Source organism: Balaenoptera physalus, assembly GCF_965194825.1.
Source record: "Balaenoptera physalus genome assembly, chromosome: 18".
NCBI classification, from domain to species: Eukaryota; Metazoa; Chordata; class Mammalia; order Artiodactyla; family Balaenopteridae; genus Balaenoptera; species Balaenoptera physalus.
This window is the reverse complement of record NC_138899.1, coordinates 2,603,115-2,627,774: the sequence shown is the minus strand read 5'-3', so window position 1 is coordinate 2,627,774 and position 24,660 is coordinate 2,603,115. Positions and strand designations below refer to the sequence as shown.

At 48.6% G+C, this 24,660-nt stretch overlaps 2 protein-coding genes across 2 annotated transcripts in view; one reads left to right on the top strand and one right to left on the bottom strand.

The window, feature by feature from the left end:
• Positions 1-21,839, bottom strand: part of COL4A1 (collagen type IV alpha 1 chain) — a 152,549-nt gene extending 130,710 nt beyond the window's left edge. Inside the window, exon 1 of the mRNA XM_082435260.1 lies at positions 21,608-21,839. Coding sequence (XP_082291386.1) covers positions 21,608-21,688 — 81 coding nt within the window. The 5' untranslated portion in view covers positions 21,689-21,839. The remainder of the gene's footprint in view (positions 1-21,607) is intronic.
• A 132-nt stretch (positions 21,840-21,971) lies between these two features.
• Positions 21,972-24,660, top strand: part of COL4A2 (collagen type IV alpha 2 chain) — a 176,040-nt gene continuing 173,351 nt past the window's right edge. The window contains exons 1-3 of the mRNA XM_082435264.1: positions 21,972-22,196; positions 22,505-22,592; positions 22,699-22,753. Coding sequence (XP_082291390.1) covers positions 22,549-22,592; positions 22,699-22,753 — 99 coding nt within the window. The 5' untranslated portion in view covers positions 21,972-22,196; positions 22,505-22,548. The remainder of the gene's footprint in view (positions 22,197-22,504; positions 22,593-22,698; positions 22,754-24,660) is intronic.

Below are 24,660 nucleotides of genomic sequence, written 5' to 3'. Positions count from 1 at the left end.
CTACCGCTACTACTGCATCTACAGGCACTCCTGCTGCTGCTGCTACACCTGCTGATGCTAATAGTACATCTGCTAATACTACTGATGCCACTACTACATCTGCAGATGCTAATACATCTACTACTACTACTAATACATCTACCACTACTACTACGCCTACAGGTACTGCTGCTGCTGCCGCTGCTACACCTGCTGATGCTAATAGTACATCTGCTAATACTACTGATACCACTACTACATCTGCAGATGCTAATACATCTACTACTACTACTAATACATCTACCGCTACTACTACGCCTACAGGTACTGCTGCTGCTGCCGCTGCTACACCTGCTGATGCTAATAGTACATCTGCTAATACTACTGATACCACTACTACATCTGCAGATGCTAATACATCTACTACTACTACTAATACATCTACCGCTACTACTACGCCTACAGGTACTCCTGCTGCCGCCGCTGCTACTACTAGTACATCTACTACTACTACTACATCTGCAGGCACTACTGCTGCTACTTCTACTACACCTGCTGATGCTACTAGTACATCTACAGATACTCCTGCTGCTGCTACTACCACGTCTGCTAAATACTACTAATGCTACTTCTAATAATAATAGCACATCTGCTACTGCTGCTGCTGCTACTACTACATCTGCTAAGACTACTACCACTGTTACTACTACTAATACATCTACCAATACATCTGCTAATTCTCTTGTTGCTACAGCTGCTACTAAAAGAGCAGTTGATTGAAGCTACCATTCGTTGGTCGCATCCTCTATCCAGGTCTTGTGCTAGATGCTCTGTGTGTGAATGGGACCCCAGCCTCTTACTGCACAGAAGGCAAAGGTGCCAACACTGATCCCCAGCATGTGTGAGAGTGAGTCTGGAGAGGCCATGGAAGGAGGGAAGGGCCCGCACACAGGAATGACGGAACGAGAGATGCTCAGGGAGCAGGAAGGTTAAGAAAGCAAGGGTGGAGGTGACTCCGAGGACGTGTCTGCACACGCAGGGTAAGGGGACCTAACGCTGCAGGACAGACTGGGGCAGATCACTGTCTGCTTTATTCACAGGAGGTGTTTACAACTGACAGGTGCGGGGAGGGGCCATAAGGCAGACTAGGGGCTCTCGGAGGGCAAAGAAGGAATGACGGCACCTGGAAGTGCTGACAACCAGCCGTCAGGCCCAGACAGCAAGGGACCTGCCCCGGGGGTGACGGTGGTGAGACGCAGGGAGTTTGGGGCGAAGCGGCGGGGACCGGGAGAGACATCAAGGGGTCATCCCAGGACATCCATCCTGAGTGAGGCTGGAGGCGGGAACAGTCCCCAGAGAAACAGGGTGTCACAGTAACACAGACAAGGGGTCACAGCCAGCTGCCTGGGATACACGGCAGATGTCCAGGCCAGGCTCATCCCAGTACCCTGAGGGCCAGGTTGGCAGCCTGGTGACCCCACTGGGGCCCTGAAGCTGGCTGACGCTCTGCTCCCAGAGCCCGAAAGTTAAGCGGCCACAGCCTCAGCTCTCGGGACCTGCGGCCCCTCTGTGTTGCAGGGGATAGACACACAGGCACAGAAAACTAGGTACCGAGTTGGCACAGCTGGAGTCTGGCCTGGCCTGGGGCCAGCCCAGCAGTAACCTCTCAAATGTTCCCTCTTTCCAGGTGCCCACGGTGAAGAGTGGGTGCTTCCTACTGTCTCTCAAGCCACTGGACCCCGAGCTCACCCCATCGTGACCGAGCCCCACGGGCTTTGTTTCTGGGAAGAACCCCACTTTATATTTTACATTAGTTCAAAGCTCTCCTTCGAAACAAGTCTGGAAACAAGTCAAAACTCCAGAAAATTCAGGAGTGGCATTTGGAAAACTCCAGGCTGAGGGTGGGGAAAGGCGTGCTGAAGGGCTGTTGATCTCGCATCTTCCCTCACCCCAGAGGCCACCCACCTAGGAGGAGGCGCACGGGCTGTCTGCCCCTCCAACCCCACACCGGATGCGAACGTGTGCTTTCACGGCCGAGGCAGGGGCACTGGGTGCACAGAGGTGTCCTTTTTCCGACCAAATGTCTACAGGGAGAGAACACTCTCATTTGCTTTCATCCACCTTTCGACAACAGCAACAGAATTCCTCCAGGCTCGGGGACGTCTCAGCCACAAGCCAGACAACACGAGGTCCCCTCCCAGAGGCAAGGCCGGCACGTTGGAGATCTAGTCCAAACTGTCAGGTGCAGCTGCAGATCTGCATATTCCCCAGCCCTGTGTCTACACAGGAGCCAGTCCTATTAACACCTTATCTGCGTGGAGGTCCCCGTTTCCTCTCCAAACGAGAAAGCACCCTGGAGCGGAGGCTCTCTCGTTCCCACTGAACACAGAACAAATGGGGTTTACGTTTGGGTTCATACTGCACTCGTGCAACTTTTCTCTGGAGGCCAGGTGGCTGGCCACCGTGACCTGCCACTTGGGTGGAAACCTGACGCTGCCACTGTGTCCAGAATGAAGTCAGGATGTCCTTGGGAGCTGGCACCAAGGTGACCTCGCACGGAGCGCCTGGCTGGAGTTCAAGGACGCGACCTTGGAAATCAAACGCACCCCCTGTCGGGGGGTGGGGGTGGGGGGCTTATGAGCTGCTCACAGGGAGGAAGTGCAGAAAAGCTCCAGGCAGCTGCGCCCAGAGAAAAGCTTCCTTTCGGGGACTGATGTAGGAGCTACTGCACCTGCGATCCAGGAGTGCCAACTATTTCCAGACTCAGGAAAGAGCTGCTAAGGACTCAGGAAGCCTGCTTGTAGCCCTGGACCGCTAGACCTGCACCCCACGTTTGATGATGCTGACGACATAGGAAGACGTGCCTAACAGACAGACCTGTTAGCACTTAGGAAAGAACGCCCGGCTTAAGAGGTTTGCAGATTTTTATCTCTTGCAACCAAAATCTGTTTAAAGATGACCTAACCACAAGGTACAGACTCTGACAGACAGAACTGTTCCCACTTCACTGTGTCAATTTTTATTGTGGAGCGTGTGCGTTTTCTTTGCACAAAAATTAAAAATCGCAAAAATGTGAGTTCGTTTGATGTATTTGAAAGAAAATAACGATGGCTCTAAATGCAGAATTGCATGGAGAATACACACAGCCACCCATCAGGGGCTAAATACTAACATCACAGCTCCTTCTAGGTGGATAATTCGAGAAGCAAAGGAGCAGGAGATGCACGTAACGCCACAGGCTGCCTGCCCCTCGCGGGGTGGACTCATCAAGGACCACCTCTTCTTTCCGAATCTTCCAACAATTGGTTCTGCCAATTTTATCCTCCGCGATGCAGCGCGTGTAGATATTCGTCCCCACACGTGCACACGCGGGCACGCCACAAGCTCAGACACGGGGACTGACCAACTGTGCCCAGGCTCCCCCGAGGGAACTCGATCCGTGCAGCTGAAGTTTTAACATGAAAATGTCACTGCACTGTTTAACTTTCATGTCCAAGGCATAATTACTTTTCTGCTTTAACCTCTTAATCAGAACATCTAATGACCCACGAGATGTTTATATTACACTAGAGTTTTCCTTAAAAGGCAACACAGCCCATAACATTCTTCACGGGCTCCTTCTGCCGCCTGGGCTCCGGCTTCACCCCCCCCAACTGCACACCCTGACCCCCCGCGTGGTCACTTCCTGAGAGCGCCTGCGGCCGCTGCCCTGCACACAGTTTTCTCTCTCTGGCGTCCTCTCCCGGAATGCCCTCCATCCCACTCAAGACCCCATCCACACCTCGGAACCCTAGCGCCCCTGGTGGGGGGCATCCAGTCCCCCCTGCACCCCGCTTTTTTTTACATCACCTTCCCGTGACCTTGGACACTTTTCTGATCTCTATCAGGGCTGGTCAGTGGACAACGGAAGGGGTCACCGTGCAGTGGCAGGAGCCCATGGCAATCAGGCTTCCCCAGGTTCAGGTCTCTGGGCTCTCAGACAAGCACCGAAGTGGGTGAATCAGTCCACCTGGAGCTCGTACACAGAGAAGCAAATGGCTCTGCTTGCCTTTCCCCAAGGACAACGGCCGCCCCCGCCTGTCCAAGAATCCTGGCGGCTTCCCCCTCCTGATATCAAATAGCAGATACTGTATGGTATCACTTACATGTGGAATCTAACACAGAACACGAATGAACCTATGTGTGAAACAGAAACAGACCCACAGACATAGAAAACAAACTTATGATTACCAAAGGGGAAAGGGGGAGGGAGGGATAAATTAAGAGTTTGGGATTAGCGGATACAAAGTACTACGTATATAATAGGTAAACAACAAGGATCTACTGTAGAGCACAGGGAACTATATTCAATATCCTGTAATAAACCGTAATGGAAAAGAACATGAAAAAGAATATATATACATATATATTTACATATATAACTGAATCACTGTGCTGTACACCAGAAACTAACACAACATTGTAAATCAACTCTACTCCAATTTAAAAAACTTATGTCTCTGAACGCTGCCTTCATGCCTTTTCTCCTCGGAAAAGCCTCACTGATGCTTATTAGCTCCAGCAGTTAAAATCTGCTTGTCTCTTCGACTATCTCCACATTTTACATCCAATTCTTCCAAATTTTTGATTTTATCTCTTAAATCCTTCAGCATCTCTCAGCACTGAAGAATTTGCTTTGTTCCTCAAGATTAGGTGGAAAGCTTTAACCGTGTAATCTCCTCAGAACCCGGCTGCCCACACAACTTATCTTCCACATCAGGACGCTGCCGGGAGTGAGTGATTACGCTGAGGTAATCATTAATGATTAATGATTCCGCTGAGGACACAGGCACGGCTCGGGGGCCCCCTGCACACCCGATTCTCTGCCCCATGTGGCTGATGGGAAAAGCTACACCTTGTGGGTCTCTGTATCCCGCACAACCCAAGCAGGTGCCGAGAGTAGGAGGACTTTCAGTAAGTGTGCGGTACTTCCTGGGTCACTAAGTCCTCCCCACACCTCACGAGCATGCACGCCGCCGTGTTTGCTCAGAAAGGTCTCTCTCTCTTGTCTCCACTTCCAGAGCTCTGAACTGGGCTCTTGCAGTTACCCCAGCCTCTGCAGGTGAACAAATTCTAGATTCATCTCCAAATTTCAATGGCTCCAGCATGGCCGTGGCAATCAACTAGCCAATCAGCCAACACTGGATGCTGAGAAGCCCAGAGAAACTGAAATGCAGCTGAGAAGATGGGATCTGCACACATGCAAAGGCAGTTAGTGGCTCCAGGAAATAAGTGATAAATGCCAAGCATCCTATCTAGACAATAAGATTAATGTTCACCAAAGTGGTCCTCCTGCATCAACTTTCCCATCACCCTTAGAAGTGCCTGCATCCTGCCTGCTGCTAAGAGCCAAATCTTTGGAGACATTGTCGAATTCAGTGCTATTCTTATCCACTGCCAGGTTCAAGGCCTTTTTCTTTGATCAATCTTTTTCAACAGATCTTACTATAAAAATCCACTACCAAATCCCTCTAGAGCAATCGTCTGTGGCATATATCTCTGTGATAGTCTGAAATATGCTTCAGGCATTGCCTCCTTAAAAATGCACTGTGCACAGACATAGAAAACAAACCTACGGCTACCAAAGGGGAAAGGGATAAATTAGGAGCTTGGGATTAACAGACAAACACTACTTTACATAAAATAAACAACAAGGTTCTACTGTATAACACAGGTAACTATATTCAATATCTTGTAATAACGTATAATGGAAAAGAATCTGAAAAAGAATACATACATACATATATAGATAGATAGCTGCATCACTTTGCTCTACATCAGAAACACACAACATTAAAACACAACATTGTAAATTAGCTCTACTTCAATTTTTAAAATGCACTGTGCAGACTCATTAAATATGCACTTGAGGGCTTCCCTGGTGGCGCAGTGGTTGAGAATCCGCCTGCCAATGCAGGGGACACGGGTTCGAGCCCTGGTCTGGGAAGATCACATGCCGCGGAGCAACTAGGCCCGTGAGCCACAACTACTGAGCCTGCGCGTCTGGAGCCTGTGCTCGGCAACAAGAGAGGCCGCGATAGTGAGAGGCCCGCGCACCGTGATGAAGAGTGGCCCCCGCTCGCCGCAACTAGAGAAAGCCCTCGCACAGAAACGAAGACCCAACACAGCCATAAATAAATAAATAAATAGCATTCCCTTTAAAATATATATATATATATATGCACATGATTTCAAGAGTCGTCCCCCTCCTCCACCAAGTACAGAGGCCATTCTGTGGCCTGGAGTAGACAACAGTTTCTTTTTTTAACTTGTAAGTTGAATTTATTTTTTTAAGTTTGATTATATTTTTTCCACCTTTATTGAGATATAATTGGCAGACAACATTGTAGAAATTTAAAGTATACAATGTGTTGATTTGACACTAGGATATATCACAAAATGATTACTGGACTATAATTTCTTGAATCTAGTCTAATCTGGGGATGGGCATCGCAAACCCCTCCATGCAGTTTTCTTACGCAGGGTCTGACAGAGCGGGTACCACCTGCGTGGCCCCAGGTATGGGAGACAGGTACTCAGAGGTGATTCTGGCAGGTAGGCGGGCAGGACCAGCGGGCCATCAGAGACAGTCTCCCCACGGAGAGGGTCAGGAGAAACACACCTGTGCGTCGATGTTCCCAGCATGTGAGATAAGCACTGGGTAACCTCACTTAGTAGGTAAAGATGACACACCTCCTACTCACGGGTAGACTCTGCGATTGTGGGAGAAGAAGTTATTGAATTATTTTTTTATTGCTGTAAAAAAATCTCAGTTCTTCCCACCTCGACCCCTTCCCCAGAGCTTCTCCTCCTCCAAGTATCTGTGGTCACTCTCCTTCCATTGCTGATAAATGCTGGACTCCACTGAGGTTATCTCCATCATAGGACACACCAGGGCCAACAAGATGGGCGCAGAGCCCAAGTCCTGCCTTTTCTGTCACACTCGCCACCCAGGCCCACAGCGGGGGCTGGCCCACCTGTGAAAGCTAGCCAAGGCCCAAACTCTAAAGAAATAAGACCAAAAGAGTATAAAACTGCGCATGTAAAGAAACATCTGCATGCAGGGGACACGGGTTCAAGCCCTGGTCCAGGAAGATCCCACATGCCGTGGAGCAACTAAGCCCATGCGCCACCAACTACTGAGCCTGCGCTCTAGAGCCCGTGAGCCACAACTACTGAGCCCGCGTGCCACAACTACTGAAGCCCACGCGCCTAGAGCCCATGCTCCGCAACAAGAGAAGCCACTGCAATGAGAAGCCGACACACTGCAACAAAGAGTAGCCCCCGCTCGCCGCAGCTAGGGAAAGCCCACGTGCAGCAACGAAGACCCAACGCAGTCAAAAATAAATAAATAAAATAAAAAATAGATTAAAAAAAAAAAAGAAACATCTGCTTTGTACATCCTCGGGCTGCAAAGCTGATGGCTCTCATGTGTCATGGCTCTGACTCTGGGAAGAATGGATAAAACGCCATACAAGCTAGTGGCTGGTGCATCTACCTGCCGGGCTGTTGATAATGAGAAAATCAACCTAACAGTTTTGCTTTGTCACAAACAGCTTTCAAGTTAATAATACTGCGTTCTCTCAGATTACACAGCGGCATACCATCCAGGACTAGAACAAGTTGCTTTAAAGTCTGGAGTTGTTTCTAGTAGTTACTGCCCACCATCTGTCATCCTGACTCGAGGTCATCAGTGATTCTGCTCCGATATGGCAGATACGGCTCAGATCTGGGTGGCCATGTGTGAATACGATGCCTGGACCTACTGGAAACCTCAGCGGACCTTACCTCCTCTTTGCTGGCTGACACTTTATTTAAGGAGGGGACGGCCAATTAAAGAATTAAGCTTAGTCTGCATCATTTCTATCATTATTTCCTACCAAAAAGGCTCTGTAACATCAGACATTTCATCAGAGATTTTTACACATCTTTCCCCCACATTAATAGCTTTTCACAGTTGCAAGATAATATGGGACATGTCCTGCCAACCGCCTAGGACAGCTGGCCAACACATTTTACCCAGAACTTTGACCTACGTTTTCTTTTTAAAGCCACTCCACATTTTCCCAGAAACAGTCTTCAGGTTTCTGATTCATTTGTCCCTAACTCACAAATTAGATGGGCTTTGCCCAGGAAACCTGGAAAACCTCAGTCCCTGGAACAAGACTGGCATTGTGCCGAACAGCACGACTGAGAGAAGAGGGCTCAAGGGCAAACTGTGACCAGAAGTCCTCCAGATTCGAGCAGGCGCTGAGCCAAAGGACACCCGCTCTGCCTTTGTCGGTGCTATTACACAGTCTGTCCCACCGGGGTGGCCATACACAGTGGGGTGGCATGACTACCGTACCCTCAGGGACTGGAGGTCCTCGGGGTGAGGCCCTGCTGCTTACAAGGCATCCCCCTTCCTGACTGCTTGCCTCAAGCCTCTTCACCCAGGGTCTTGCTGACTTGGCCACACAGCAATGCAACTGTAAGGCAAAGGACAACAGTCTTGCATCATCACTGTTGTGACACATGCCATTCCCATCAAAATGCCTGGAAGTCATGAACACTGTAGAAACACATTTGCTTTTTGAAGTCTCCATCCTTACATCTGGTATTTCCACATCTGATGCCTTTGTCTACCCTAAATCCAAGTTGTTTTCCCACGGCCAGCCTTGCATAATTCCCAGGGCAGAGAGGAGAACCCAGCTTATTCATTTCCCACCCTAGAGATATTTCAAAATCCTAATTTCTAAATAAACGGAACAACCCTGAATGTCTGCTAGCCTCATGAATTTACTATAGAGATACAAAGTAAGTGATAGTTCCTACAAGAAAATTCAGTTCTCTTCCTTATATTAACTCTTTTAACCAAGTTGAATTTCTGAGGCTGAGCCATTCCGAAAACTGCCAAGAGGGACATCTTTTAAAATAATTTCTAGTTCAGCATGATCAAAGGCCAAAATTATTTGTATTAATTCCATACACAACCTTTGAGGGCAGCAATACTGGTCTGCTTTGTTCCACAGCCTGGGTGTACAATAAATATTAATTACATGAGTGAATGTACCAATGAAGGAATGAATACCTGTAATTATATTGATATACACACTCTATGTATGGTATGCATATAGCTAATATATGTGTATATTTATATATAGATACATGTATGTATATTTGCATGCGGCTGTTAACTGAAGGCACTTAATATACAAAAGCCCTAACATCCTATAAACGATCATTTTGTAAAAATGTACAAATAAGATTCATTTCTTTAAGACATGTAGAGACCTCTGCAAAAAGACTCTTTTCATCAAGATATACGGGGCGATCCCATTCTTAGGCTTCTTGATGGATAAACATCCTCCATCTGTCCCGTGTTGGGATTTTCCTCTCGCCCTGTCCCACTCCATGGCTTGCTGACCTCCACCTAAGGTGAATTCTAAAATGGATCTCACAGCAAATGTTTATATGGCTGGCAGCCTCACCTCTGGTGCCCCTTAGACATTTTCTATCACGGAAAACGTCAGTCCAAGGCAGACAGAGACGCAGCCCCTCCAGCAGAGACTCAAACTCAATGCCACGTGTGCTTTCCAGCCCTGGACGGAGGAGACTCCCCTGGAATCTGTCCTCACATCTGCGCTCGTACCCAAACCCCTCACTGACATCCAGGACCGGGAGACTCAGGAGGGACTGATTAGAAGTGATAAATCGATCACTAAAAGGTGAGCTTGTGGCCTTGAGTCAGACCCATGAAGTGGGTGCCTTGGTGGAAAATTACCGGAATCGATGATCAGACTCCAAGAAACCACGTGCATTTGAAAAGTTGAGGAAAGAGCCCTGGGAACCCTCCATTTCCTGTGCTAAGGAACAGATGCTTTTCCCATTTTACCAAGGTCAGGGAGAAAGGTCTCCAGGGTGATTCCAGTTTTGCACAAGTCGTATGAAGTTATGCTCTTTTCACATTAGTCACTCAGAGGAAGAAATCGATGGACGACAGTACTCTTCCAAGTGGCTATAAATTACCAACGGTCAGAATATCTCACAAGGACTGAAACAGTGGAAACACTGCCACTTCCTATACGAAATCACTACAGTACATTTCATTTCAATTTGCTTTTGTTGGTTTTACTGTTGTCATGCTTCAAAGCCCAGTTTTACATCTAGGAATACTTTAAGGATAGAATTATTCCCTTAAAATATGCAATTAAAACACATTTAATTAACTTGTGTGTGAATAGCATTATAATCCTAATAATCCAAGGAGCTTAAATTATCCAAGAAGCTTATCTCATTTTAAGGAATGAAGTAGAAGTAAAAGAAAGATATTTTTCAGTCTACATAGCTTCAATTACAGATAAATATCAATAATATAATAATGAAATCAATACTACAAGCTAACATTTCTTGGACTAAGGATGTGGCAGTCACTCATGTATGTGCTTTACATGTACCATCACGTGTACTATCTTCACAACAATCCTATAAAGAATTAGCTTTATTACCCCTATTATAGAGATGAGAAAACTGAGACACAGAGAGGTTGAGTAGGTTGCCCAAGGTCAAACAGCTCGTTGCTGGTAAATCAAGGATTCAAATCCATGAGGTCTGGCTCCAGAGTCTGTGATTGTATGATGTTCTTTCTAGAGTTTCAGAAGCTAAGTGAAACTTTTGGGGCAAAAAGAAAACAGTGAACGTTTTAATTTTTTAGTGTCATATCTATTACACCATTATTAAAGTTACTCTTACTTTACCTTGGGCATATATCAGAATACAAAGTATAAGAACAATTTTAACTGCCTGTGTATTTTTTGACCCAGAGTGAGTACTCAACACACACTTACTGAATGCAATTTCAAATTATTTTGAAGCAAGATACTGAGCTAAGAACATATTAATTTGTGCTGTGTGCTTAAGTGAATTCTTAGCCTTGCCTGTTTTACTTTCACTGATGTGAAGAAAAAATTGGCATTTTGATTACAAATTTGGCTTCTAGTCTAAAACAATGCCCAAAGTTACATATGTTTTAAATAAATTATCCAGTCAAAAGAAAAATACAAATATCTCTGTAACATATTAATGGATCATAACCTCCACGAAAGAAGAGAAAAATGTAAGGCCAACAAGAAATAATAAAAAGTGATTAATTATAGAAATTGTTTTAAAGTTTTAAAAGCCTGATTAGTGGACTCTAAGGGAATCAATAATTTCATGAAAAACTTCAGTTCTTCCTGACCTGCTCTGCTGTCTTAAGCACTGGCCTTATCTTGAGTCTGGTTCTCCTTGCTCCCAGCAAGCTGGAGCCAGAGAGACAAATCTTTCACATGAAGCATGCAAAGAAGGGAAAGGGATGCAAGTTTTTCCCTTTAGTCTGATTGGGCCCACTCAGGTCATGTGCCTATGTCTAAATCAGTAGGAAATTCTAGGAGAAATCCATTTATGGATTAATCAGACTCCATCTCTGGAGCTGGGAATGAACTCATCTTCCCTTTCATGATAGGAAGTGGTGGGAAGCTGAACAAAATTGAGTTCCTGACAGAAAAAAAAGACAGAGGAAATGGAAGCTGGTTAGGTTTTGAAAACCTGAAGTTTTCAAAATGATAAATGATGTGGATTTAAGTGGAAGAGACATTTTTTCTGCCTTTAATAAATATATAATGTATACTTTAAAAAAAAAAAGTTTTAAAAGCCTGAATTCCAGAATAAAGAAATATAATTTTTATTATTTTCTGGTATTTAGGAAAACAAATTTTTATTATTACTAAGGCGTCCAATAGCCATTTGTTCAGAGTTGCTTTAACAAACTAATAAGAAGCATCTGTTGTTAGCATAATGTTTACATGCACAAATGTTTGTTAAAGATAAGGTGTGAATGAGGGATGACTCGAGAAGATTGCTGCTCGTCCTGTGTGATAAAGAGTGCGTCACCCCCAGCTTATCAGCGACTGGGGCTGATTCTGGACCAGGTCTTCGTACTTATCTGACATACAGTGACCCAGGGGCTACATTACCCATATTGCAGTATTTTTTCCCATCACTAACCCATCTCCCTGCTTTGGCAAGTTCATCTTAATTTTACAGGCCATTTCCTGACCAAAAATTACGAGTTATCTTAAACCGCTAACCCCAAGTGGTCTATAATCTCCAGGAAATGGGTTTGGCCATAAGAAGACACATAATAGGAATCCTTCATTCAGGGGCCCAGGAGGCCAAGGCTCGGAGGAGGTGGGCGAGGGTGGGCACTGCAGAAAGGTGAAGGCACACCCTGGGGGTCCTGCTCACAAACCTGAGTGGGTTCTGGCTCGACCGGCCTCTACGCAAACACCGAGCCCACCATCAGCAGATGCCAAGGTGAGAATAGAGTCTTAAAGATGGAAAAACTCTGACATACAGCGGATCATCCTGAGAACACCCGTGTCCCATGTCTTGATGGGGACAGGATGACCACAGAGGACAAGGGTCTTGTCCAGGCTCCAGCTGTCCCCGTTTCCCATCGGCCACGCCCTCTCCTCCAGCATCCTGGTACCCCACATGCCTGCATCAGGACCTTCCCACTCCTAACCCCCCAAATAGCACCACAGGGCTGGAAGTGCTGCAGTAACAACGACCAACAAGAAAAAGGGAACATCAGAATCAGGAGAGTCATTTTAAATACAAAGGTTCAGCTTCTGCTTAAGTGCAGACCACTCTCCCAGAGCAGCATGTCTATAGCTCACATCTATCAAGCAGCTGCCCCTGTTAGTGAAGAGAATGGACGAGATCTGTGGTCCCCGGACCTCCACCACCAGCATCGTCTGTTGGAAATGCGATTCTCAGGGGCACCCACACCCCTAATCAGAGAAGCCGGGAGGGGGGCTGGGCGTCTGTGTCCCACCCAGCGTTCCAGGGGATTCCAGACCCACTGCTCTGGTGGCCTTCGGTGTTTCTCCAGCCTCAAGATGCCCTGATGATATAATTACTTTGTTATTTATTCCTCAGAATTTGCTCATTTAACGAGCATGCAGCCAGCACGGTATAAACGCTTTACAAACATTAGCTCGTTTAATCCTCATGCCTGTCCTGGAATCGAGGCACTACTGCTGTCCCCATGTTACAGATGGCAAAAGGTGGACAGAGAGAGAAGCAAGTTGCACACGTCCACACAGGTGTACGAGGCAGAGCTGGGATTCAAAGCAGCACCTTGTGCTTCTATGCAATGCCTGCCACCCCGTGCGGGCAGAGTGTGTCGCTGGGCTATGCTCCTCTCTGGATGCATTTGAAACACTGCAATTGTCCTTCCAGGAGTTTAATGCAAACTTTGTAGAGAAACAGGCATTTCTTTTGCCTGGCTAATTTTAGAGTTCTTGGAGTTAGGCTGAATTCTCCCACAGTATGCAATAACTTCTATTTAAGACACATAGTTAGATCAAGTATTTTCCAAGTGGACACTGCAAAAAAAATGGACCAAACTATAATTATGCAGCCTTTTTCCCTAATAAAACTTTGCACATTATAGGTAATAATGATAATAATATCACCTTAACTCAAGCTTTAATGCAAGAACAGTCTGGACCTGGCAAATAAGTTTCAAGCAACTCAGTAATAACTCTGTGACATTAAAGTTTTATTCTTTAAAAAATGCCAAAACACAACTCGAAAATCAAAGCTAATGAGGAAAAGGAGTTGCTTGTATTTAAAAATGACATTTTAAAGCTGATGCTCTTGGATGATATGGAAATTAACACTCTCATGCTCAAGAAAAAGTCATTACTTGCATAAAAGGATAACTGGATTTTAGAATAAATTTTGATTGCTTTTTCTTATTACAAAAATAATATGCTTACTCTTTTAAAATAAAGTATTGTTAGAGATGTAGTAGCCAAATCTGCCACTGATGAAAATATACATAAATATTATTTCTTTAATAGAAACGAAGGAAAAACACCACAATAGTTATCATTGGGCCCATTTGTAACATTCTGAAACAGGAAACCAATGCTGACTTAGCACCCTCAAAGATGCCCCATACGCTAACCGAGGTCTGTTAGGAGTGTTTATCTTTCTGAAGTGAAGACACAGGCTGCCAGCACCTCCATCCTCTGAGCCTTCTTCAGCTCTAGGTGTGTGAGTGGCAGCTGGGAAAAGCTTGTGCAAACAGCTTTGGAAACACTGAGTTACAACCAGAAAACGCTGAGTTTTGTTCTTCATAAAGGAATATGCTGATTTTCTAAAGGAATATGCTGATTTTCTAAAGCAAAACTCAATAAAAATTTTTTAACAATTTCAATTAAATGTCAAATACAGGAATACCGTCTCTACATATTCCGTTGAGTTGGACAACGTTTATTGAATCAGCTCAACTCTGTGTGAGTGACTCTACCATGGGTCTCCAACTGTCAGGAAATTTGGTGAAATGGGAACAGGGCAACTGAGATCAAATTGGCCTCTCCCAGGTCACAGCCAGCATCTCTTGCTGTTATCTGAATAAGAAAGAAATGCACACAGCACACAGAGACCTGTATCCAGTAATAGACAACAGTTAATTCCAAAACTCCTAACAAAGTCTTGATGAGCAGGAAAAGTTGAGGACGTTGGCTCATTCTCCTCTACCAGCGAGAGAACCAACACATACGCATGTAATATATCGCCTAAATATCTGATTTGGATGCTTGGCATTTGTCTTTTACTTGACCACAAATCAAGCAAGCTTTAAAACTCAGATGACTTTAAATGTTCTTATAGTGTGCAGACTAAAAGCCAAACCTAGCAAAGCAGGAATATTACTAAGCCACGGAATAAACTATTTACACAAAGAGTTCAGCTTTGTGTATATTTCCAAGTCGTGTTTAGTCTATGGCGGAATATCTGCTCCAAATTCCAAATTAAGAGGAAACACCTTCGTTTGGCATTACTTTCCTTTGTGTTGCCTAAAACTGCTACGGGGTCAGCAACGCAACATAATTTCCGGGAGCAGGCACTCAGCTCCCGCCAGGCCTCCCCAGGGTCCAGAGTGAAAGGCAGGCAGGATCACCGAACCCACTACAAGTAATTCACGACTTCCCTCCATGCATCAGGTACTCCCCCAGACAGTGGGGGCATTTTTCAAAGAAGCTCTGTCCTCCAGCATCTCAAAATCATCAAGGGTGTTGAACCAACATACACGAGACAATGAGATCCCAGCCACGTAGCAGTGATAACAGCTATCGCCTTCTCAGGGTTTACTTGCTTCACACGTACAACCTCTCTGAACATCTTAAAGGTGTCTGCAGATGTTGTGTTGTCCTCATTTGATGGATCAGGGACCTGAGGCTCTAAGAGATTACACTGCTCCATGGAACACAGAGGTAAGTCCTTCATGACAACTACTCACCCTGCATGCTGGGGAGTATGAAGACGAAGACCAGATAAGTCCATGAATCCACATGGCGAAGGGTATGTAAAGCCAAGCCAAATTAAAACAACAGCAAGATACCACTACACATCTATTAGAGTGGCCAAAATCCAAAACACTGACAACACCAAATGCTGGCGAGGATGTGGAGCAACAGGAACTCTCATTCATTGCTGGTGGGAATGCAGAATGGTGCAGCCACTTTGGAAGAGAGTTTGCTGGTTTCTTACAAAGCCAAACATACTCTTACCATATGATCCAGCAACTGTGCACTTTGGTATCTACCCAAAGGAGTTGAAAACTTAGGTCCACACAAAAAGCTGCACACGGGGCTTCCCTGGTGGCGCAGTGGTTGAGAGTCCGCCTGCCAATGCAGGGGACACGGGTTCGAGCCCTGGTCTGGGAAGATCCCACATGCTGCGGGGCAGCTGGGCCCGTGAGCCACAACTACTGAGCCTGTGCGTCTGGAGCCTGTGCTCTGCAACAAGAGAGGCCACGACAGTGAGAGGCCCACGCACCGCGATGAAGAGTGACCCCTGCTTGCCGCAACTAGAGGAAGCCCTTGCACAGAAACGAAGACCCAACACAGCCAAAAAAAATAAAAATTAAATTAAAAAAAAAAAAAAAAAAAAAAAAAGCTGCACACGGATGTTTATAGAAGCTTTATTCAAAATCAGCCAAAACTTGGAAGCAACCAAGATGTCTTTCAGTAGATGAGTGGATAGATAAACTGTGGTCCATGCAGACAACGGAATATTACTCAGTGCTAAAAAGAAATGGGCTATCAAGCCATGAAAAGACATGGAACAAATTTAAATGCATATGAATAAGTGAAAGAAGCCAATGGGGAAAATCTACATAATGTATGATTCCAGCTACATGAAAAGGCAAAACTATGGAGACAGTAAAAAGATCAATAGTTGCCAGGGTTTGGGGAGAGAAAGGGATGAATAGGCAGACCACAGAGGACTTTTAGGGCAGTGAAAATACTCTGTGTGATACTATAATGATGGCTACATGCCATTACACATTTGTCCAGACCCAATGATATACAACACTAAGAGTGAACCCTAAGGTAAACTACGGACTTTGGGGGATGACAGTGGGTCAGTGTAGGTTCATCAGTTGTGACAAACGCACCAACTGGTGGGGGATGTTGATAGTGGGCGAGGCCATGCTTGTGGGGACACAGGGGGTAGATGGAAAATCTCTGTACCTTCCTCTCAATTTCGCCTTGACCCTGAAACTGCGCTAAACAATAAAGTCTTTATTAAAAACGAACGAATGAAAACCAGCCAGCCGAAGAGTTGGAGACTTCTGGTCAGACAGGAGGTAGCCATCATCAGAGCAGAGGAATCACGTGGTCATAACGGGATCTCTGAAGACAGACTCAGGACAGCGTGAGGAATGGGCTGGGGAGAAGACAAGGCTGAAAGGAGGGCAGGAGCGGGAGGGATTCGTGGCGACCCTGGCACAGGGTGAGTAGACCTGGAATGGTGTCGCAGTCATGGGAAGAGACGGCCAAGGGGGCTCTGAGGAGCAGGTAGAAGAAGGAAGGGTGGAATGAGTGCCTGGGTGACATGAAGGTTAAAAAGGAGGGAAGGGTGAGGCCTCCATATGAAGCCACGGTCTCTGGGTTGAGCATCAGGAAACATTGGGGCATCAAGGACCAAAACGGGCCACTTGGGAAGAAGGGCAGTCAGTTGGTGAAAGATGGCAAGCTCGGTTCGGGACATATTTGCTAAGTCTGCAATCAAAGCAGGACAGCGAAGGTGAGATGTTCCATGGGAACGTGAGGAGACCGGACTGGGGTTCAAGAGAAAGGTCTGGAGTCCCCTTCACGGAATGCTGACAAATCATGGGAGTGGGGAGGGCAGAGAAAAAGAGAAGCCTGCTGGAGCCCAGCTCCGGGGCCCAGCCACCCTGAGGGGTCTGGAAGAGGAAGAACAGAGAAGCAGAGAAACAGAAAGGACCCCAAGACAGACTGATGTCACAGGACTAAGACCAGGAGAACAATGGAGGGAAATACAGGACGGAACCGGTCCCTGTGTGCCAGACTATAAAATGCTAACCCCTGAGTCATTCTCCAAGCGGTAAACTCCTCAAAAGAAACTGACGATGGAACCATTTTCTGGTTTACATCTCTTTCATTGTGCGCACAAGAATGGGAGGAATATCTCTTTTGTATTGTTCTATAGCTGACATTTCTTAGTGGTTGTTTAACAACCGCAGGAAGAACAATGCTCTGATGATATTATTTTAGGCATTCTATTGTTGCTTTTGCTTATTTGAGCCCAAGAACTCAAAATACCCAATCTGCTTGAGAGACATTTTAACGAGGCAAATCCTTGGCCAGTTTCTGGAACCGTCGTTAGAACAAGCATCGTATACCTCATCAAGACAAGTGCTGTAAATTATTCACTGACTGATGCCCCCTCCCTCTCTAAAAGGATTTGTTTCAGCGGGTCACATGTGGGTTCAGTTTGTCTGCAAAATCTCTACCAGTTCTAAACTAGATAACCGAACTTGTTTAGTGATGGCCATCCTCACCAGTTCCAAGAAATCTGAAGACAGTCTTGTTAATGAATAATGCGGGGTTTTGTGAATTCCCCCATGCCCTTGCCCCAGTGAGGGGAGGTGTTCTCGGTCAGCTCCTAAAGGCACTCCCGCCTACAATCAGTCATCCGTGCTGGAACTCTGCAGACATCCCAATCCACCTGCCACCTCCGGAGGGGGCCTTTGGTTGAGCTGGGGTCTTATCGCAGCTCTCCTAGACCTCCGTGTGTCTCCACCCCTCCCAGGGGAAAGTTCAGATATCACGCCTGTTAGTCATACAAGCAATGGCATCTTGGTACCTCAAAGGAGGGAACCTTAAGGTCTTCTTTACATGCAAAGACAGCCTGATTAGTGAAAGGGCAAAGGAAGAACTATCCAACCTTCTGAGTATGAGGCACATGACAATTCATATGAAAATAAGATGCCAGGTCTATGGTTCCCATTCCTTCCTCAGAGTCAGAGGTGGGATATCCTCCCGGAAGTTTCCTCTGAGCTCCCCAAAGCTGGGTTAGGTGCTCCTATGGCCCTAGGTTTTACCCTGACTGTAGCGTTTACCAGCCTGAGTTGTATTTGCCTGTTTCTTTCTCAGTACTTCTCAGGAGACCACAGCCTTCCTGGGGGAGGAGGGTGGGCCCCACTCATTGATGCACGGCCAGCGCCTGGCGGGGGGTGTGGCCTGAAGATGTGCTCAAGGCGCATGTGTGGGATGAAGGCAGGAAGGATGGATGGGGGGGTGGGGGAGCAGATCTGCCAGGGAAACTGAGGCAGGGGGTTACCAAGTCCTCTGAAATCATCTGCTTAATCAGAGCAGACACAACATTTAGGATCCTCCGGTCCCTAAACCACACTTGTTCTGTGTGTGCGTGTGTGTGACTACACCATTAACACACACACTAATAATTCTATAAGTGTACACTCACACACACACAGGCTAGGCACACTGTTTCTCTTGGTTGGTATTAGAGGCGCTCCCCTTCATCCCGATACAGTTCCATGCATGAAGAACACGATGATTTAGATTATATCTTCACCAAGCTCACTCCTGAGATACTGGGCTCATGTTGCTGTCACTGGGACTAAGTCAAAAATCAGCCTTCTCTTTGAAATTACATTCCCAGCAGAACGTGGCCCACATTCATATCAGAATTAAATATCCGTTTGAGTTCTAGGTCATTCAGTCTCAGAATGGTGACTAATGGTCTGGAGATGCCAACACCCTACTCGGGCATCACCACACTTTGGCAAAAGTTCACATTTCTGATCCTGAAAAATAATTTGTGAAGAAGCATCAAACAGACCAGTTGGAGGGGGGAGTTTGGAGGCTGCAGAAGGAAGAATTCATTCAGCTCATGACTGTGTGACTCAGAACCAAGGACCCTCAATCCTATGGGCAGATTTTTGTCTTAGGTCTGCACCCTATTCCTCCTTCCTTGCCAAAGAAGAAAAGTTGGGGAGGGGAGTGGGGGGGTAGGAAAAAAAATCACTGGCTTAGAAACTCCACCCATTGGTAAATGAACAGTATGGCCATAGCAGATATGATCAAATATAAAATCAAACAGCCTTTCATGTGAATAATAATAAGTACAATCTCTGCCTGGCACCTAGTAGGTGACGTTTGGGTGTACCAATGCAGGTAACACAGATTCAGATACTCCAAAAAAGCAGGTAATCCAAGAATCATTTTTATTGGCTGTTGAATTAGGATTTGATTGACTGGCAGCATCTTATCATTCAAAATGCATTTTTAAATGATATTCTGCTTGGATCAATATGGAAATTATTTCAACTTTTTGGTATCCCTAACAGCTGATTTTGGAAGGAGGTAAGCAAAAAAAAAAAAAATGTTACCGATGGTGTGAAAAGTGAGACAAATTTTAAAATTAGCCAGATATTATTTTTAAATGGATTTTCTTGTACAGCCATAAGTCATGTTCATATTAATAAACTTTCTCTCTCTGAATAAACCAGGGAAAATATGGCAAAATGATAATACCCATTAAGTCAACTGGTGATCAGAGGGTGTCCACGTGCCAGATCTCTTAAAACATTACATGAGATTTGAAGGATACAGCACAGCCAGGACAGGGACGTACAAGGAAAGTAAAATAAGCCCAAACTCAACAGTAATGAGTTTGATTTCCCACTCACTGAGTGGTTCATTCTTCAAAGTCCTGGCTATTTGAAAAGCCGGCTCTCATAATTGGCTTTGCTTTGCTAATATTATCGATCAGAAAGTCCAAGTCCAAACAGAGCTTCATATTTCCAAATAGAGAACTTTCTCTCATTTCCTTGCCATCTCTCCTTGGAAGTGTTAAATCTTTGGGTCAATAGTTCTAGACCCAAATGAAGTGCTCTAGAGCCTCCTCTTTTGGAAGTATTTTGTCATCGTGACCAGAGAGTGTTTAAATAACCGACTAGGGTGCCTGGCTAGACTCTGGGCTGGGAGGAACAATCTGAAGTTAACTGCTTGTGTCATCATTAGGCCTTTCCATACCTAGTGACACAGCTGCCAGCAAAGAGCCAGACTCTCAATTGCAAGACATGTATGCATATCACCAGTTTATTCTGACAAGTTAACAGTTAATAATTTATATACAATTAACTGAAGTCAGTGAGCATCATTCTTCCTGAAGAGAAGAAAAAAACAACAAACAAACAAAACAAACAAACTAAGAGCAAAATCAGGATGTGAAACAAGAGTAAGTGGGAAATGCCGAAAGTAGTAACATCATTTTTAAATATTTGGGGTGGGGGGAATGCAAAATGTGTTGAGAAGGCACACCTTCCCAGGCTTTTGTCTACAAGGCTGTGACACTGGGAAACAGCTGAGGTTTTTACTCCATCTGAGGGGAAGGAAAAAAGCAAAGAACAACAGTACATCAGGGACCGTCTAGAGCTGGACGCCTTTACTTGTGCAAACCGAACTCCCAGATCCTTTCCGGGCAAGCGCACAGCCGGAGGAAATGAAAACTAGGAAAACAATCTGTGCACAGAACAATGAGATGGAGTTTCATTTTGGTTTCACACTCAAATATAACGTGGTTATAATTTTTTTACTATATTTGTAAAAGTCATCGAGTCGAGTATGTATACGTTTGAAAGCTGCACGACAGAAAAGCTCCTCTGCTGTCCCTCAGCGTGCTGCAGCGACAGCAAAGTCGTGGGAAAGCAAAGATACAGCTGTTTCCAGGCAAACGGCCCAGGACTGTTCAGCATCAACCACCAGAGTCTCCAAAGCTCCAGAGAAACACGCCCAAAGCGACTCCCGGGCACATGTGTGGGCTCCGAACAGCACGGGGCGCGCGTGTCCGGCCCTCCGGCCCCCGGCCCACTCGGGCGCCCGGGGCAGGTGAAGGCACCCGACGGCCAGGCGCCCCCGAGGTGCGAGTTCAAATCCCCCTGACTCCCGGGCACCCTGCACCAAGTTCTGCTCGCCCGCCCCCGGCCCCGAGGAGTCTCCCCTGACTCGCCCCGACCCAGCCCACAACAAAGGAGGCTCCCTAATGGATGCGCGGTCGCAGCCCACGGGGGTCCCCGGCGGGGACCGGCCGCGAGAGTGCGCCCGGCTGTGCCGCGCGCGACCCCCGGGCCCGGAGGGCGGCTCCGGCCGCGGACAAAGGGCCCGCGCGGGGCGCCGGGGCGCAGGGCGGGACGCCGGGAGCCGAGCCGGCCGGGACTCACCTTCGCGGCGGCCCGGCTGCTCTCCTCGTGGAGCAGGAGGGCGGCGGGCAGCAGCAGCCAGACGCCGAGCCAGGGCCCCATGCTGGCGCGCCCGGGGCGGCGGGGACCGGCGGGGGACGGCGGGGGGCCGGCGCCCGGGCTCTTGGGGGCGGCGGCGGGCGGCTCACTCTCGCACGGCCGGGACTCGAGCGCGGCGCACCGTCCCGGGCGCGGCAGCTCGCGGCGGAGACCTGAGCGCGGCCAGGCGAGCTCCCCAATTTGTTGGCGCTGCCCCTCCCCTCGGCGGCGCGGGGCGGGCGGCGCCTCAAAGGGGGAGGACCCTGCGGCGCGGGTAAGAGGCGGCAGGAGCGCGCGGCCGGGGGATTGTGGCCGACGCGCGCCGGGACGCAGGGCTCCGCGCTCTGCACCCACCGCCGCCGCTGCCCGCCCCGCGCCCCGCGCTCGCCGACCCGGCGGAGCTCCGAGGGCGGACGCGCGGGCCCGAGGTCGGCCCGGGGAGCCCGGGAGGGCGGCTGCGCTGCTCGTGCCGCCGGCGGCGCTTCTGGAGGGCGGAGGCGCGCGGGCGGCAGCCACTGAAGCCGGGCCCGAGGTAAGAGCGGCCCTGGGAGGCCGAGCCCCGGGCGGAGGGCAGGGACGCGGGCGCCCCGTGCAGCTGGGGCTGCGCGCCCGGCTCTGGGAGTGGGAAGGGGGAGGGGATGGAGCGGCGGCTGCTGAGCGGCCCCGTCCGGGCCTAGGTGGGCAGGCTGCCCTCTCCCCTGCCTCGTCGCGGGGCGGCTCCCGGTCACCCCCGGCAAGAGGCGGGGACGCGCCCCGCTTTCCCTTGTCCCGCCGACGGAGGCGGGCGGCGACGAGGCTCCCTCCCCAGCCGGGCTAAGCCCGCTTTGTCTCGTCTTCCAGGCTAGGAGGGACGGATCGGAGCCCCGAGGGGCCGAACTGGGAGCATGGACCGAGACGAGCGCGCGGCGTCGCGCCCTGCCCTGCGGCGGTAAGCGACCTGCTGCCTGTCCCCTGGGTCCCGCGCGCGTGTGCTTCTCGGAATTTCCAAGCCGGGGCCGCACACTCACGGCGCTCCTCCCCCCTCTCCCATCCAGGTGGCTGCTGCTGGGAGCTGTGACAGTGGGGCTCCTGGCCCAGGGCGTCCTGGCGGTAAGTCCTGGCTCCCGTTCCGGGCCGATTCGCGTGCCGGAGAGAGCGTTGGGGACACCGAGTGGCCTTGCCAGAAGGCCACTCGCGCGTGCGCACCTGAGCGTGTGTCCGTGTGTGTGTGCCTGGGTGTCCCCGGCGCCCCCTACCCAGCCCAGGCTCTGAGAAAGCACGCCTTCCCCCCCCTCACCCCCGAGAACTCTGGTTTGCCATCCCTTGGGTCCCCTTCAATCCTGTGCGTTACTGGCGTCGGCTCTTCCTTGGGAACCAATCATTTAAAACATGGCTCGCGGCATCCTTTCCCCTCGTTTGAGCAAAGCCCGTCGTTAGAAGCAAAGCTCAGCCTTAGAATCGAGGCGGTCAGACACGTGGCCCTGGGGCGCCAGGCTTCGGGGGAGAATAGCTTGCGTGGCATCAGAAGCTGGTGTCGGAGGTCCTGCCCTTGGCAGGGTTTTCCGTTCTTCTGAATGAGAGGCTCTGGGGGAATGGGCGGGGCGAGGAGGATCGGGCGACTTGGTACTCCTGGTGGCGCTGAGAGGGAACAATGGCAGAAAACACCGTTTTCTTGCGAGACGAGCTCTGGCCCGGAAAAGCCAGGGTGGGGCTGCTGAGTCTCCTACGGGGACCCTGTTTACCGAGTCCCCCTCCACCCCCGCCCCGCCATTCAAGGTGACCCTGCCAGCATTGCCAGGCGGTTCCCAGCCTGCTGATTGCACTATGGGATTTTGTACTTGGCAGCAGGAGCCACTTGGGTCGAACTTCGTGTGGCATGGCTGAGCTGTCACAGCTTTGCTGGGTCCCTTGAGTTGAGGACCCAGATGTGTGAACTGCACCTGAAGATCCAGGGCACTTAGCAGGCGTCCTGGACCCCACCCTCCCTTCCTCTGTCTGATGGAATATGCTGGCACCTGATCTCCCAGGTGGCTCAGTCAAGAGCCCCCCATCCGCACTCTGGGTAGAGTGTACACAGGCACAGTGGGAGCTGTGTTCACGGTTTGCTTTGAATTCTGTAATTTCCACATTGTTCCATCCTCACATAAAACCAACGAGGATTTTCAAGGCTGTGAGTGAGGAAGTGCTATCCTAGCTTGGGAAAGAACCTCTAGCCTCACTTTTCTGCTGCAGTTCAGGGCCCAGATTGGGAGTCAGAAGAGGAGTCCATAGACTTTGACCGGAACATTCCAGGCCAAAGTTTTCTTAAAGCTCGGGTCTGTCTCCCCTTCCTTTCCACACGTCCTGGTTTAAGAAGATCAGAGCCTAGAAATTTGAACCAGCCCATTGGCCTTTATGGGTCCTTACGCACGCACGACTTACAGGACTTGGCCCAGAGCTGGGAGCCAGGGCAGTGCATGCGCGCGCACGCACACACGCACGCACGCATGCGCGCGCGCGCACGCTCTGAGAAGGAGGGGGAGGTCCCTGCAAAGGAAAGTGCCCAATCCTATTGAGACTGTGCATTGGTTGTGCTCAATCTCCCACACCCCTTTGTCCCCTAGAACCACTTTTATAACATCAGTGTTTTCCTTCCTGAGAATGATGAGAATCTTATCTGGCATAGATCCTAAAAGTGGTGGAAAGGGCTTCATGTCAGAAGACCTGGGTACTAAAGGCAGCTCTGCCCTGGTCTCATACATCCTGAGCCCACGTTTCCATACACTGAACAGAAGAGAATATCCCCCAGCCTGTTACATGGAATATACCTCTGTGCCTTCCTCCAAAGCCTCTTAGGTGCTGTATGCTCATCTGAGTCTCTGCTCCCTGATCCTTGGATGGGACCCAGAGCATTTATTGCCTAGCAGCGCTTCTCAGGGGGCAGCCCTTGGACCCCTACACTCACCTGGAAAGGCTGGTTAAAGACTCAGACCTCTGGTCCACATATCAAAATCTTCTGATCAGACTTTCGGGGGTGG